Source organism: Calidris pugnax, unplaced genomic scaffold, assembly GCF_001431845.1.
Source record: "Calidris pugnax isolate Ruff unplaced genomic scaffold, ASM143184v1 scaffold41, whole genome shotgun sequence".
Taxonomy (NCBI): domain Eukaryota; kingdom Metazoa; phylum Chordata; class Aves; order Charadriiformes; family Scolopacidae; genus Calidris; species Calidris pugnax.
Window position 1 is genome coordinate 27,162,783 of NW_015094509.1, and position 17,871 is coordinate 27,180,653.

General features: G+C 39.5%; 1 protein-coding gene across 4 annotated transcripts in view; it reads right to left on the reverse strand.

Annotated features, from left to right (window-relative positions):
- TRAPPC9 (trafficking protein particle complex 9) overlaps nt 1-17,871 on the reverse strand; it is a 494,648-nt gene that overhangs the window by 466,460 nt on the left and 10,317 nt on the right. For 3 of the 4 annotated variants that reach the window (XM_014965611.1, XM_014965613.1, XM_014965612.1), the window contains exons 4-9: nt 16,772-16,900; nt 12,149-12,175; nt 10,634-10,755; nt 7,622-7,747; nt 4,521-4,737; nt 2,019-2,162 (exon numbers count right to left, since the gene is read on the reverse strand). In XM_014965611.1, coding sequence (XP_014821097.1) covers nt 2,019-2,162; nt 4,521-4,737; nt 7,622-7,747; nt 10,634-10,755; nt 12,149-12,175; nt 16,772-16,900 — 765 coding nt within the window. The remainder of the gene's footprint in view (nt 1-2,018; nt 2,163-4,520; nt 4,738-7,621; nt 7,748-10,633; nt 10,756-12,148; nt 12,176-16,771; nt 16,901-17,871) is intronic. The other variant, XM_014965614.1, reaches the window with a different exon arrangement.

Sequence of the window (17,871 nt, forward strand, 5' to 3'; positions counted from 1 at the left end):
GGGAACTACAGACCAGTTAGTCTCACCTCTGTCCCTGGGAAGGTGATGGAGAGACTCATACTAGATGTCATCTCCAAACAAGTTGAAGAGTGGGGGGTTATTGGAAGTGGGCAACACGGGTTTACCAAGGGTAAATCATGTATGACCAATCTGATAGCCTTCTATGATGCCATAACCGGTTGGTTGGATGAGGGGAGGGCAGCAGATGTCATCTACCTTGACTTCAGCAAGGCTTTTGACACTGTCTCCCATAACATCCTCATTGGGAAACTGAGGCAGTATGGGCTGGATGAGGGGACAGTGAGGTGGATTGAGAACTGGCTGTGTGACAGGACCCAAAGGGTAATTATTAATGGAGCAGGTTCAAGTTGGAAGCCTGTAACCAGTGGAGTCCCCCAGGGGTCAATACTTGGACCCGTGCTGTTTAATATATTCATCAGTGACATGGACGAGGGGACAGAGTGTATCCTCAGCAAGTTTGCCGATGATACCAAACTGGGAGGAGGGCCAGGAAGGCCAATGGTATCTTGGGTTGTATAGGGAAGAGTGTAACCAGCAGGTCAAGGGAAGTCATTCTCCCCCTCTACTCTGCACTGGTGAGGCCACAACTGGAGTACTGTGTCCAGTTCTGGGCTCCCCAGTTCAAGAGGGACAGGGAACTACTAGAAAGAGTCCAGCGTAGGGCTACAAAGATGATTCAGGGATTGGAGCATCTCCCTTATGAGGAGAGACTGAGAGAGCTGGGACTCTTTAGTCTGGAGAAGAGAAGGCTGAGGGGAGACCTTATCAACGCCTACAAGTATCTCAAGGGAGGGTTGAAGGAGGAGGGAGCCAGACTCTTTTCAGTGGTTCCCACCGAGAGGACGAGGGGCAACGGGCACAAGTTGGAACATAAGAGGTTCCACTCAAATATGAGGAGAAACTTCTTCACAGTGAGGGTGACAGAGCCCTGGAACAGGCTGCCCAGGGAGGTTGTGGAGTCCCCTTCTTTGGAGATTTTCAAAACCCGCCTGGATGCTCCTGAGTAACATGCTCTAGCTCTAGGCAATCCTGCTTCAGCAGGGGAGTTGGACTAGATGATCTCTATGGACCCTTCCAACTCTAGAAATTCAGTGAAATTCAGTGAAAGCTGGTGAGGGGTCTGGAGAAGAAGTTTTATGAGGAGCAGCTGAGGGAGCTGGTAGTTGCTCAGCCTGGAGAAAAACAGGCTGAGGGGAGACCTTATTGCTCTCTACAACTCCCTGAAAGGAAGTTGTACCCAGACGGTGGTTGGTCTCTTCTCCCAAGGAACAGGAGACAGGACAAGAGGAAACAGTCTCAAGTTGTGCCAGGGGAGAATGAGATTGGAATATTAGGAAAAGGGTTATCAACTGAAAGGGTTGTCAAGCATCAGAACAGGCTTCCCAAGGGAGGTGATGGAGTTGCCATCCCTGGAGATATTTAAAGGATGTGTAGATGTGGTCCTGAGGGACATGGTTTAGTCCCAAGGGAGGTGATGGAGTTGCCATCCCTGGAGATATTTAAAGGATGTGTAGATGTGGTCCTGAGGGACATGGTTTAGTGATGGACTTGGCAGTGCTAGGTTTATGGTTGGACTCAATGACCTTAAAGGTCCTTTCAACCTAGAAAATTCTATGATGAATAGCACTTATGAAATCTGCTAGTATTTTTAAATAGCACTTCTTTTAATGGATGAGCAAATTAAGTTTTCTGATCATATTCTTAATATTTACAGAGGAAACGGAGTATTAGGCTTGAGGCAGTCGATCTACAGATGGAAAACATTAAAGGAAGTTTTATTTCAGATACTACACATCAAGGTCAGAACACTTATATTTAAAACTAATAACACCACATACCTGATTGATTACCATCAACATGCTAACTCATGCACAGACAGAATTCCCTAACTTCTGTGCCCTCCATTACTCCTCAAATTAAACGCATTTCGAAACAAAGTCACATTATTTGACAGTAGGACAAAAACTACGAATATCTCTTTCTTTTAAAAATCATACCTTGATCAGAAAGAAAATCCAACATGGTCTGGAGAAGGAAAGACAGATGCCTGACACATAGAGCAGGATTGCCCATTCTTCTGGAAGCATAAACTAGTTCATGAAGCAACCGCATCTGCACTGCAGCCCATCCTCTGTGAGTTCCTATAAAGTAAGCAGTTATTTAATACTTTTTAAAGCTAGAAGTCATCACACACCAATTGGTTTTGATTTTGTTTATATACTAAGCAGTAATTTAATGGCATTTATAAAAATCACCCAACGGAACCAATAATTGCAAAATCCAAACCTTGTACTCAAAACAAAAGAAAAACAAGATCGTTGAGTTTGCTTGAATACTTAAATGTAAAAGCAATTTTTGTTTTATAGGATTGTCTATTGACTAACAAATTTATCATGATTATCCACAAAATAAAGCTAACACTTCCCATAAAGTAAAAACAAAATGATACACAAAACCTTTAAAGTTTTATATTTTTTAAATTCTCTTAACAAGAAATTCACATTAGATTTCACACAGACACTTAATTTTTATCCAAATCAAGTACATCTTAACTGTCCTTAAAGATCAAGCAAAAGATATTTTCTTTAAATGCTTTCCTGGCCATTAAAAGACAGTAAAAAGCAATAAAACTAAAAGACATGAGGCACATTTCCTGATTTTCAGTCTTTAAAAACTACTTTTCAGACTATAAATTATTTCATATTTGCAAAGTATCTACGGTAACAACAAATAGAACATTATAATCTAACTTTTATTTCAAAAATGTAATATGCAGTACTCTTCTGAAACTTAACATGGCTCTGGTAGTAGGCAAGAGCAATAATTTTTAAATAACAGATATTCCACGATGTGCAGTATTTCATAAACTTCTAAACAGACTTCCTTCTAATATTACCCTTCAGCACTTGGCGAACTTTTCTAGAAATATTTACTGCAACCAAACCTTGAGAGTTTATGTTTTGCACACAAGAGCCTCATTATTTTTCATATGTGAAATGTCATTCTTATTAAGTAGTTCTCACAATTTACAGTGATCTTTCTGTATGTCTCTGAAACAGCCATTTTAGCGGTAAAAATCTAACAAAGCACTTCAGTGCAACATAAAGGTAAGGTAAAAAATTCAAGATAAACAACAATCATGTAACTTTTTTTGGTCCTAATTGTCACTTTTGCAGAACTTCTACAACATCTCCTCCCAACACAGTCTCAATCCCAGTCCTCTTCTCCATCATAGGCCACAGCATATTTATTCCAGCACATTCCCTTCTCCTAGACTCTCTGCATCTTTCTGTCTAGTCCATTTTTCTAGTCTATTTTCCACCTCTTCTCACAAGTAATTACCTGACTTCCCACTTCCCAAGTAGTCAATGTGCTCTCAGAAAAGGGAGAAGAAAATTGAAGCTGAAGTTCATTCCTATTTATACCAGTTCAGAGTTTTCATACTGGTGAACCCTACCTCCTTTCTATTGATACACGCTCAGCCCGTCGCTTGCTGCTCCTCTCCTGCAACTGCGTTTGGTGAACGGTCCCCAAAAATACTACTCCACAAAAGAACAAAAGTTTTGGAACAATGTGGAAAGGTTTACTCAAAAGGAGCTCCCAAGCAGCACATTCACTGTCTCTGCCTTTCAGCAAAAACTCAGCACAGTATATTAAAATCAAGACAGCTTTTAAAATTATCACTTTATATCCAGCTTTGGATAACATTGATAAAACTGTAGAAGTGTAGCTTACCTAAAGGAGGACAACAAGCAGCGCGTAACGTGCAGAAAGCAAACACAGTATTTAACAGCTATAAAAACACTGGGCATGTGTTCTTGTAGACTAGTTTTCCTTTGGTTTTTAATAGATACAACAAAATAGCAATTCAAATGATATATAGCATCTAAAAACTGTTGAAATGTCTTAACCAAATGCTATTATTCTGGGTGACATCACTCTGATCTAATTTGAGGAAAAACATGACGTTTTTGACCCTACAGACATATATGTATGTATTTGTGTGTATCTATGTACAAAAATATGTAAAAGAATCTTTCACTCTTTCATTATAAGATCAAACAGCAACAAATACCAAAGAAATACAATTTCTGATACAGAAGCTGAAGGCACTTTAATTGAAAAAAATACTCAAAAATAAAATAAGAACTTTTTTATACTGAGACTTTAAGGTCCCTTCCAACCTAGAAGATTCTGTGATTCTGTGTATAATCAAAACCAAAGACATTTTTGAAAAAGAGTAGAAATGAAGCTCGCATCAATAAAACATAATTATCTGCTGCAAACAGAGGTACACAGAAATACATTCAACAGTGGCAGAAATTTGAAATTACTGAAAGCAACACTAAGTAAAAGTGAAGGTACAGTGTTAAAGAACTGCTCTATTTGCCGCAGTTAGTTCCAGATAGGTAAATAATTTAGGTTTAATTTGAAATCTCTCTAGGAAATTAGTTATAGAAAGCCTGTTGAGTGACGTATTATTTCCCAGAGACACTTACCTTTGCTGAAATCTTTTGGATCCAATGATAAGCTGTAGCCAGGGAGAGTTTCCAAAAGCAGTTTGTAGCAGGCCCTCCAGCCGGGCTCCGGGATGCTGGGGGCAGCACACTGCATGGCTGCAATACGCTTGAAAAAAGCAGACTTTCGGTGAAAACCAATACGTTCATAGAGCTCAGACAGAATGCTGTAGCGCTGGATTTTTTCTTCTTCTGAAAGCTGAAATTTCAAGGGAAGAGAAAAAAGGATTGGTTTTACTCAAAACTTTAAAGCATATATCTCAGTTTAAAAAAAAATATAACAGGAGGAGGAAAAAAAACCATAGTAGACATCTCTCCAACACTAAAGAAGGCCAGCGATTTTGTGTACAGTCATGACAGCTTCTCCTGCCAGGAAAATAGAAGCTTGCTCAACAGCTTCAAGTTCAAGAGCTAAGGAAAGCAGCAGAGTTCTCCAGCAACTCTATTTGTCACTACTACTAACAAGTAAATAGTCGAAACAGTAACAGCCAATCAGCTCCACTGACTACGGAGGGTATTTAATGTGATATTCATGGGCATAAGAATGCAAAAAATATACCACTTCCAAAATCTATCGATTCACCACGTTAAATATTTTCATCCCTTTAAGGTTAAATCTAATTATTAATGTTGAAATCTCAGGCTATGAAGGCAAAGAAACTACAGTCTCAGTCTTCATATGTCTCTCATTGTTTTCATTCCGTGACACTATACAGATGCAAACTTCCAACTAGTGAGGAAGAACTTGATGAAAGGTTAAGCCCCTTTAGGCTTAAAGCTGAAACAAACTTGATGAAGAACTACCAACACGTGGTTCCTTAGCTTAACAATATATTGGCACAAGGCCCAAGTAACCATTCTTTCCCCTCTGCTTTGAATGTCAGCCTTGCTTTTAAATCTGCCAGGTTCAAGGCCAGGTAGGGCTTTGAGCAACCTGGTCTAGGGGGAGGTGTCCCTGCCCATGGCAGGGAGCTGGAACGAGATGATCTTCAAGGTCCCTTCCAACCCAAACCATTCGATGATTCTATGATAAATCAGCCAGTCACAAAAAAAATTGCAGCAGGATCTCTGGAAGTTACAAACAATTTCCAGTAACAAGTGACATTGAGTTGTGCAGGTGGACTAATGCTGACACCTAGTGCACAGTATCTGGTGTGCACCACCACCACCAATATAAAAACGTTATAAATTACTCTAAAGCTGTGAACACGTTTTGCAAAGGCGTTTAAAATGACAAACTTAAAATGAACTACTCAAAAATAGCTGTTTCTGTCCTTTATTGTGTTTCCACAGCTCATTCTTCAGAACTGAAAGTATCAATCAGTGGATTCTGCACATTTCATTTCAGATACTTAAAGCCTTGGGAAGTCAAAAGAAGATGCTAACAACACTTCTACAGAAATAATTAGCTTTTATGAATGAAGCTTCAAAATATCTTTTATTCACTTAAATCCTAATAGTCTGTTTTCAAAAGTCACTTCTAATTTTGGACACAAGGATATAAGGGACCTTGAAGAAGCCCTGGAGTTTTCAGAAAGCACCACAACCTTATCTGATGGTTCAAATCTTAGTAGTTCAGGACACGAGGACACACAGCCAAACCAGAAAATCATTTGAGAAGTTTCAGGTAATATTTTTAAAGCTGAAGTTTCTGTTTCCCTTTGAACTGACGATACAAGACAATGCCCAATGCAAAAATACTGCCCATCCATATAAAAGACCAATCCCTGCAACGGGAGCTGTAAAAAGGCAATTGCACTGAGGTGAAAACTTCCATGAATCAGTGCAGCTGGAAAGAACACGATGCACAAAAAGAAGATACAGAACAATTTTAAACCAGTTTATCAGAATCCTCAAGCGCTATCACTCAGAAAGAACATGAGATGTCAGATGAAGGTTACCTACTCCAGCAAAAATAAAGCTGCTCCTACTTTTTTTTAAAAAGTTAGCACAATAAAAAAATACAGCAGAAGAGTGGAAAAGTGCAGGAGCACATGATCATGTACTGAAGTTACAAAAGCTTAAAAAAAAACCTATCAAAAGCTATTTCTCAAATACACAATACTGTCAATGTTCACACACCTATGGAAACTAAATTTTTAAGTTCAGGGTCATGCTATTTAGGTAGACGTGAGCTCTCACTAATAATGAGAACTATCAGAGAGGCAACAGATTCTTAGAAAGTTTTTTTTATGAGCTACCAGTGTGCGCTGGAAGCCCAGAAAGCAAACCACATCCTGGGCTGCATCCAAAGAAGCGTGGCCAGCAGGTCACGGGAGGTGATTCGGCCCCTCTGCTCTGCTCTTGTGAGATCCCACCTGGAGCACTGTGTCCAGCTTTGGAGTCCTCAACACAAGAAAGGCATGGACCTGTTGGAATGGGTCCAGCAGAGGACCACGAAGATGATCAGAGGGCTGGAGCACCTCTGCTATGAAGACAGGGTGAGAGAACTGGCGGTGTTCAGCCCACAGAAGAGAAGGCTCCGGGGAGACCTCATAGCCCCTTCCAGTCCATAAAGGGGCTGCAGGAGAGACAGGGAGGGACTCTTTATCAGGGAGTGGAGCCACAGGATGAGGCGTAACAGTTTTAAGCTGAAAGAGTGTAGCTTTGGGTTAAATATCAGGAAGAAATTCTTTACTGTGAGGGAGGTGAGACACTGGAAGAGGTTGCCCAGACAAGCTGTGGCTGCCCCATCCCTGGAGGGGTTCAAGGCCAGGCTGGATGGGGCTTGGAGCAACCTGGTCTGGTGGGAGGTGTCCCTGCCCAGGGCAGGGGGGGTTGCACCAAGATGATCTTTAAGGTCCCTTCCAACTCTAACCATTCTATGATTCTGGTTTTTTCTTCACAATGGATAATGACCAAGAGAGTCTTTAATCTCAAATTAAGTCCTCATGTTTTTAGATTAACTCTGAATACCTCTTCAACCAGACTCACGGATGTGAAAATCCTCAGAAATCACATACTAGTGAGAAGGAAGGTCGTGATACAGAAGATGAACTGGTGTCTCCTGAATCCAAGTAACTTTCACACTTCAGTATAATCTTTCAAACAAGAGAAAAAATAACCAGCCTTTTCACACCAACCTGACGAAGGTTGATATAAACTGCATTCTGAAGAAACTCAGAGGCTTCCATGCTCCTCTTCTGTATTGCAAGGACTCTCACCGCCTTCACACAGGCTTCCAGTTCAATCACACCAGCATTCTTGTACTTGAAGAGGGAGAAAATTAAAATAATAATGAAGTGTTGCACCTGTTAGATTTGATAAGTATTTCTGCTCAACACATAAATCAGCTGTCACATCTTCCAAACCCAGCAATTCCTTCATGCTAGTGACTATACTGTTAAATTATCAACATATGCCCAACTGAAAATTAAGGTGTCATCTAAAATATTATTACGCAAAACCACGGTTTTCAGCCTCTTCACTCACTTTTCTTATTTTGAGACACAGCACAGCTTCAGTCTGAGAGTTCAGACAGGGAGAATAATTGGCAATATTAGTATCATTTTGGATAACCTCATATATATGGTGGTGTGTCTGCAACAAAGAAATAAATTCTACCCACAAAGCGTAATAGGTATGTAAGGAAAAAGGTCAGGTTTACATAAATTTACCACCACCTAAAACTGTTCTATAACAGTAAGAATTATTTTTGCCTTTTCTACTAATTAGGAAATACACTATATAGCACAGGAAACTGTACCAACAGAGCTTTAGTTTTAGTGAATCAATTTTCTCTTCAGTTACAACAGCACTGCTGATGGCAAGTGAATTACAAACCATTCTGAGTTTTCTAGTATCTATTTCCAAAACATTTCCTGTAAATGACTGTTTCAGTTACTCCGCTTGCTTAAGAAAGGCCGGAGACAATGTAAATGTGCATTGATCTGTTTGAGCTTGCACAAGAAACACAGGCCATTTTCTAGACAAACAATCTGATCTAGTTATTTCCTCAAACAACACCAATTTTGGATATTTGAGTCTGCCCGTCTCCCTGTCTCCTGCTGAAGTTTAACTCTGTCCAGGTATTATCATGTTTGAAATCTAATGAGGGAAATAAAGCTCAGAACGAAATGCAAGAGTTACTCTACCAAAGCAGTTATATATTCCTCTTGTACATTTATACCAGCAAAATCAAATCACTGGAGATGGAATCCATTTTACAAGATGCTACAGAAGCTTCTTAATCTCAGTGATAACATAAAAAAATACGTAGAAAGTGCTGCTTCCTCAGCATCAGAGCTAGGAGTTACGCTATCTGTAGGTCTCACACAAAAGCTAACCATGCTTTGTCTTGAACAGGAACAGATCTGTCCCAAGACAAAGCTCTTGGTTATTTGCAGGTGAAGCTGCAGTGAAGCATAGTTAGTACCTGCTGAGAGCATAATTATATAATCAAAATATAAATATCCTGCCCTAAGTCCAAAGTCCAATAATTTTATACTTCTAAAGAAAACCTACTGTTTCCAGATGAGCAACTTGCCCTTAAGAGAACATAAAAAGCTGAATGAATACTTGAGAATTATTTTTATATTGACAGAATCAAATTTACCTGAACCTATCCCCAAAACTATCACCTTTTGCTGCTCCTGATCACAAATTAACTCACGCACACAATTTATCTTGTTTCATTTGGAGAGTCTCCCTTCAACAGACATGGGGATGCCACATCATATTTAGATAGTTTAGTCTAAAGAAACTTTCAATATCAAATGAGAGATACCTGAAATTAAGAAGCAATAAAGCATAACTAGCTACACTGCAATGCAATTAAACTTATCTTTAATAGTGATATGGATACTGAGCTACTGTTGTCACAGAATGAAGTAATTTTTTTTTCTTTTCATTTTACAGATGTGAACATTAAGCTGGGTTATGTCTTATGCTCTGAGCATTTGCACAAAAACATTTAAAAAAATGCTCCAGTAGAGCTGAAAATTGGTTAATTTTTCTATATTCTCTTTTAAGAATGTTTGTCCTTCCCATTTCCTCCATGATCCCCACCTCTCTGCATGCTCTAAATACTATTGTCCCTGAACAATCCTGCAAAATCATATCCATCAACAGCAACCTCTTCATTGACTCCTGACCTCCCCAGAGATATTCCAGCAGGCACAGTAAGTAAACACTCAGTTTCCATGAAGCATAAAGGCATCACCGGAGTTGATGATGTACATATTAAGGCCCATAAACATATGTAATAGTCAACAAACCTTCAAATATCTAACACTTTTGCTTAGAGTGCTTTAAAAACATAAGACAATTAATCCAAAACTACTGGCAGGCACAGTAAAGAGTTTACTCAGCACATTGTTGTCTGAGGTGTCATTGGCCAAAGATCTGAGATTCCCAAACTCTAAACAAAGCACTTAGTTCAGCAGTACAAATTATTCCTATTTCTTACATTATCCTATGTTTCACAAACTTTATCGCACATGTTTTAGAAGATCCTCTGAAACCAAAACCCCAGCAGTTCATTATTCAGCAGGTGGAGGGAGGTTATCCTGCCCCTCTACTCTGTCCTGGTGAGGCCCCATCTAGAGTACTGGGTCCAGTTCTGGGCTCCCCAGTTCAAGAAGGACAGGGAACTGCTGGAGAGGGTCCAGCAGAGGCTACAGAGATGATGAGGGGTCTGAAGCACCTCTCTTAGAATGAAAGGCTGAGGGACTTGGGTCTTTTTAGTCTGGAGAAGAGAAGACTGAGGGGGGATCTGATCAACACCTATAAATACTTAAAGGGTAGGTGTCACAAGGATGGGGCCAGTCTTTTTCCAGTGGTGCCCAGGGACAGGATAAGAGGTAACGGGCACAAACTTGGACATAGGAAGTTCCACCTAAACATGAGGAGGAACTTCTTCACTTTGAGGGTGGCAGAGCTCTAGAAGAAGGTGCCCAGAGAGGTGGTGGAGTCTCCGTCACTGGACATATTTCAAAACCCACCTGGACACGTTCCTGTGCAACCTGCTCTGGGTGGACCTGCTTTGGCAGGGAGGGTTGGACTAGATGATCTCCAGAGGTCCCTTCCAACCCCATGTCATTCTGTGATTATTTAAAAGCACGTCAATGACATTTCTTAAAAATGAGTATGATTACCTTGCCGTAGTAAGAAATGGCTTCTTTATATTTATCTATGATGTCTTCAGGGCTAAGGCAATTCTTGGCACGTCCTATCTCAGCGCTGGTATCTGCATTTATACCATTTGAAGTCAGGGCACCTAGAACAGAACAGGGCAGGAAATGAGCAGAAGGACTTTTAGCAAATACTAAACACCTAAGAAGAAAACTAGGATATGCTGTGGGCTTGACCAAAGCATACACAAAGAGTACTGCCCTACCTAGAAAATACTAGTTCTGTTTTATCATGCTCTTTTCAAGAGTGCAAATGAAAAATGGATTAAATCATAAACCAGCAATCAGGAAGTAATCTTTCACTTAGTAAAAAAAACAAATATATTCCTAATGTTTTACACTTATCTCAGTATTTAGATTATGACTCAAATATCAGATTGCTAAAATTAGATTAAGGCCACATCTCAATAGGCAGTTTTAATCCTTGGATTATTTCTTGTTCTACTTAAAAAAAGTGCATTTTTTTTTTATAAACTAGGTACTAGAACCTTGACCTTCTCCTCCAACTATTTAAAAGGAGTCCTTCTCTTCCCTATGTCTAACCACTGAAAGCCAAGTGTTACACTGTAACAAAGGCCACCAAATCTGAGCCTACCACAATAAAATGAATTTAACTGAGGCTCAGAAAAAACAGTAAGAAATGGCTTTTCTTATATAAGAAAGAAAGCAAGAGACAGAAAGAGTCTTTACAGATATAAGAGGTAAGAATCAGAAATAGAAGCCAAGGAAATCTGGGATATTAGAAAGAACATGAAAATTGTATTTCTAAAATTTAATTTTATTGCAGAGTTAACACCATAAAATTGATAACATACATCAAAGGTTTGGCAAAGCTCTATACCTTTTTACATGTTATTTAATCTGTAGGATTACACGCCTAAATTTATATGCTCCAAGAGGTTTCTCTACTAAGATGGTCAAGTCATCTTTGTGTTTCAGAGCTGGACTTAACTCTCAATAGACAATTAAAAACTACTGCGAAAGATACTTTCTACTCTCTCTATATATTTAGAAATATGTTAATTTACACACTCAAATGATAAAGCGACTTTTTTTTTTTTAATATGTTTGTGAACCTCACAGAATCATTCCAAGCACATCTATAGATTAACACCTTAGGGGTTTTATGGAAGGTAAGCGTAAAAATCTTTGTTAGTGATGATTGAAAGAGAACCATGACACTACAAGGCTACATGGAATCATTAAGGTTTGTTGGTTAAAAAAATAATTTAAAAATCCTCACTACTCATAAGAAGAAACAGTCTTGATCAGAATTTACAGGGACACAATCATAGAACATAATTTCGTTTGTGCCAATTCCCCTTCAGTCTATTCGCTTCCTCAAGATCTACAGCCAAAAACTGAAGCGTAAGGAATCAGTACTAGTTTTGGCAAGTGGCACTAATTATCTATACAAATGCAAAACATATGCAAGTAATAAAAGAAAAGACTTTGGAAACATGCATGAAAATAATGTACCTGGATCAATGAGAACTTCTTGTGCCCCTAAAAGGAGGAACAAAAATGATTTTTTTTTCAGCCTTAAATATAGCCAACAAAATATGATCTTATAATGTTTTATAAGTAACATCAGGCTTGAACAAAATGATAAGATTTATTAGGATCATCATTGCTGTTTTGAAGGACTACCAACTATAACTCTAGTAGTCACCATATGTTAAATCTCATTTTGTTAAAAAACAAATGTAAAATTCCCATTAACTTGCAATGAGTTCTGAGACACCAAGAAGAATTGAAGATGTTGCTGTGTTTAATTTAAAGCCATATCCTTTTTCTCCTTTTTCTTTATTGCTGTTTTCATTGGCAAGTTTCCATCACATTCCACTTACTATACTTTCATATCAGGTCCTGCAGCACTTAAATCTCACTGTGGGAGCTCATTTAATCTACACAATACTCTGAAATAACATTTCTGAGTAATTTTATCCCTTTCAATTGTCATTAATTTCACTCCAAATTTTCCTGAATAATTGAGACATGCCAACCCCAAAATACAGACTATTCACATAAAATAGTTGTCGAAGAGTATTGCAAAGTTGGATTACAAGACATATAATGCCTTATTGCCCTGAATTTTGATTAAACATGGCAATAAAACTGTTAAGACCAAGGGTTAAGCAGCCAAAAACAATTGCTTTATAAGCAAGACAGGACCTCCCTTCAGTTGATTTGCTCAGATTCCAGAGGAGTGAAGTAGAGATTTAGAGATGAATCAAATACTTCACTCCAACACTTCAGTCAGATGTCATCACTTGGCTTGAGGAAAGAATTAAGTCAGGTGACAAAATTAAGAGCTTTGCACTTTAAACAAATCAAACACAATAGGAAAAACCCAAAACAGCTAGTAAGCTCAACATAAAGCAATCTAAACTCAACTTATTCAACACAAAAATCCCACAGTCAACAGACCATGGCCAGGTTCCTGGCCAAGCAACTCAAAATCTTCTACACTGAAGGCTCCAGAGGGGAATCCAGCCATTGAAGGGGACACAGCCTAGAGCTCTCCCCCTACAAACAAAAGGGTTTAGGAATGTGACAAGTCCCACTTCTTTAAAATATCAAAGTTCCCTTCACACAATCAGCAAAACACTGGAGTCCAAGGGCTCCTGGCAACGACCAAGGAAGAAACCTGTCCTTGGAGCAGGCAAGATTCCATGTCTCCTTCCATCAGACAAATAATTTAAACACTACGTTATCATTAAATTCCCTTCTGAATGAACTATTCCTATCAACAGAGTTTCAAAAGAAGTTGAAGGGTGCACCAACAAAAATACCAGGCAATATTCTAGTGGTTATAGACAGGTATGAAATATATTTCAATACTGCTTAGTGGGGAAAAAAAAAACACCCAAAAAAACCTCTTTAACACTGCCCTCTTAAGCTTGTGCTCTATATTATACAAAGAGAGATGACATTAATGATTCTGTCTTCAGATATGTTTTTAAATAAAGCAGACAGATCCTGTGCTGTAGCCTAAAAATGCCAACTGGTGGAAGTCACACGAGATTCAAGAAGAAGGTGTTTCTCTTGATCGATTCTGGGCACAAAGGCAACACCAGCAAACCCCAAGGCTGAAGTACAGGCACAAGAAGAGGTGAGGTTCCAGGCACATCAGGAAACAATAAAGGTATCTCTCACATCTATATGTCTCAAGAGTTGGAATGTCAGTTCTAAGTACGGAATCTCTTGATTTGCACAGAATTTAGAACCTCCTTTTGTTTCTGGCCTTATCCTACAGAAAGATGCACTGGAATTTGTACCCCACATTAAATACCGTCCTCACAAAATTAATTATAACAAAGTAGATGATAAACAAAGGTGCAATTTGAAAAGATTCTAAATGAAAGGCACTGCGGAGTCAAATAAAGGAATTGAGAAGAAACTTTCAGAAAACCTTGTAGGAAAAAGACATCACGCCAACAGCTGTTGGGGAGACAGAGTTCTGCAGCTCAGACCTCAAAACACAAAGAGATCACAACTAGAGTTAGGGAAAAATATCTAAAGGACCAGAAAGTAACATTTTTATCTGGAAGAGATGATAAAAAACCCCTATGATTGGCTTTTCTTCACATAAATGTTTGGTGCATAGGATTTTACAAAGGACTATCACATGAAATTAAAACATTTCCAGTATGGCAAACTTGTTAGTGTGGTCAACTGCTAACAGTGACAGGACTTTGAATTACAAGAGAATTTCTACACAAAAGCAGCAAAAATCTACCCAAAATATTTGTCATTCAGTTATTCTGATAGCACTGACTTATTTGTTACCTTATTTAGTAAGGAGGAGTACCCATTATAAATGAACGGATTGCAACACCTACTGTTAAATATTCCTTGAAAAGTGGACAAAAGTTAATAACCTTGTGAAATTATACCATAACAGCCAACACAAAACACTGGTCATACTATAAATGTTTGGTCACGGGACCAAATGCACAGATTTTAATGACTAGATATTATATGAAAAATTAGTATTCTTTCCTGAAATAAGGGAATTTTACTATCACAATTATCCAGTGTCAATCGACAGTTTGCAATAAACGTAATACAAAGCAAGTGTTTATTGAGATGTGATTTATAGATTAATAAAGATGGGAGATTTTGGGTTTGTTTTTTTTAAGATTAATTCATTTTGATCACTTTGCACACAAGAGTACTTACACCAGCACCTAAACCCAGCTTCTATTTGTTTCAGTCCTGCAGAAGAACCCCAGTATATGCACAGAAACAGCTGTGCTGGCTTAGAACAAAGCCCTGTCTAACTTATAATAATCAATATATTTTTCTCCCACTACCCAAGCCAGCCTCTCCTGGAAGCCATAGAAGCTTTCAGGACCCTTAACACCGTGTGGCAAGAAGTTATGCAGTTAAGGGCTCATCTCCACAAACACAAAAGAGCACAGAGAAACAGTGTCAGTCAGGTGAACCCCAGGAACTTTATCAGAACCAACAGAGCTGTCTGGGGGTGAAACCCATCAGGATCAGTCACCCTGAGCAGCTCTGATTCACCTTACAGACACACTGTAGGGGGTCACTGCCTACAGGGATATGGGACTTATTACAGGATGTGGGGAAGGAACATCTTGGGATTGTACAAGGTTTCTTATAGAATGTGTAGGGGATGAACACTGGGGGGTCGGACTAGATGATCTCCAGAGGTCCCTTCCAAGCCCATGTGATTCTCTGAACCAAAGGCAGGGAAAAGGAGGCATGAAAGCAGTTTAGGGAAAAGCAGAGGGATAAGGGGAATGCACATTGGTCTAAGTACTAACAACTGGAATGGTACTGGGTCTCAGAGGCTTGTGGGTCCAGGTGCCAGTAACTGGTCAGACCTGGCAACCCAGCAGCTGGCTACTGGACAGACTGAGTGACTGAAGCCAGCTACTGGATGGACCCATGCTACTAAAAAGGCTTTCATCCTGATCAGCCAGAGAGGGAAGGAGAATCAGAGTGCTGGTGCTGTCTGTGTCTATGAGCGCTGTGTTTTCTGGCTGTGTGTATATACGTTGTGTGTACACCTATAGGGACTGCATCCTCAGCCTTACAACTGGGGACTTGGAGTTGTGTCAGCCTCACCTCTATCACACTACCAGGTTCAGTAACTCCTAAACAAGGAGTTCCACATCATACCTATAAATTGGATAAAAAATAATTGCTTTCATTTTCTTTTCCATTTGCTAGCTGTATTTGATGTCCTCTAGTTCTTCTGTCAAAAGAACCTCTCATCCCTATCCATCCTCTTCCACAACATTCACCATATTATAGAGCTCTCTCACATTTCTCCTCAACTGTCTCTCTTGCCAAACCTTAGAGTTTGAAGTTATTCTTTGTAAAGAAACTATATCAAGATCATCTTTGTGGCCCTTCTGCAACCTCTTTTCAGCAGAAAACTGGGAGACAGGGGAACACCCAACACCCTTTCGAGCTGGGAAACTTAAATGGTGTGCAATATTCCAGATGCAGGTGAACCACAGACTTAATTTTATATATATATATTTTTTTTTTTCCTCTCTGTTACTCTCCTAATAACTCCCAGAATAATTTAAGGAGGCCATTTCTCAAAGAACATCTACCATGCCAACGTTAATACAATCATCATATTAGTTATACAATCTGAGAGTTTAGAAAAAGTACACTAAATCTTAAAAAATATGTTGTTATATTGGTATTCAGTTAGCCAAATCTATTTATTAAATGTTGACTTTAAAATAGCAAAACACCTCTGAAAAAATGTACCTAACTTATTCTGCTGAAGATGGGCAGCTCTGCCACATCATATGTACCTTATGAAAACTGTCTGCATCTCCTCCAGCAAAATTCTAATACAGACACTATTAATAATCAGATGAAGAGATCAAAAGCTTTGCAACTCTATGCAAAGCACACGCTTCAACACTGACACCAAAACAGTAGATAAGTCATTAATGTAAAAATCTTAAAAAAAAGACAATTCTCCCTTCCCACCCCACCTCCTTCAGTTTATGCAATCATCGATAGAATTTTACAGAGTTAGGAAGCAGGGAGGAAGTTTTCAGATGTTCAGTGGTGACAAACAGAGTAAAAACATCCCATCCTTACCCGGTCTGTGCCTGTTGCCTGCCTCAGTGGAAAGAGAACCTCCTTGTGCCCTGCGAGATCCAACTTTACCTCCAGTACCACCCGGATAGTGATAGATGACTGATGCTGAGCATAACCCCTCCAGAGCAGCTGTCAAGAAAGAAACCAACAGATTAGCAGAGATACCTGCACAAATTAGCAGAGATACCTGCATAAAAAAAAGTATCATGTAGTAAAGATTATTTACAGAAACATAAAGTATGCCTCAAATTGGAGATCTAGTGACAAAGGTCATGGAAAACTCCAATAAAAGTCCTTTTTATCTGTTTTTACAGATAAAAAGGTCCCCAAGACTACAAGCAGAGTTTGTAGGAGTACACAGTAGCCACAGCAGAGGAAGACAGACATAGGAAGCACTTACTTGAACCTTGCACAAATCACAGAATGCTATGGGGTTGGAAGGGACCTCTGGAGATCATCTAGTCCAACCCCCTGCCAAAGCAGGTCCACCCAGAGCAGGTTGCACAGGAACGTGTCCAGGTGGGTTTTGAAACGTGTCCAGAGATGGAGACTCCCCCACCTCTCTGGGCAGCCTCTTCCAGGGCTCTGCCACCCTCAAAGGGTGCATCTATTCTGCTCTGAGACACCACATTTGGAGCAACGTGTCTGGCTTTGAGCTCCCCAGTAGTAGAGAGACATTTAATATCCTGAAGCAAGTCCAGTGGAAGGCCATCAAAATGGTCAGGGTGCTGAAGCCCGTGGCATATGAGAAATGGAAACAACTGGGTTTGTTCAGCCTTAAAGAACTAGAGGGGAAGGGGAGATCCTATCACTGCTTTTAAAGACCCAGTGGGAAGAAGAGATGGAGTCAGATGCCTCTCAGAGGTGTGGGGAGTGGATGAGGGTAAATGCAAGCTGACACAGGAAATTCTGCTTTAATGTAGGATCAATTTGTGGTTTGCTGTCGGGTTTTTTTCAAACTATGACCAGCAAAACAATAGAAGAGGTTGCTCAGACTGTAGAACTTTCATCCATAAATATATCTAAAACTCAACAGGACAGGTCCCTGAGCAACCCCATTTAACTGGATGGGGACTTCCAGAGCTCACTTCCAATCCAAA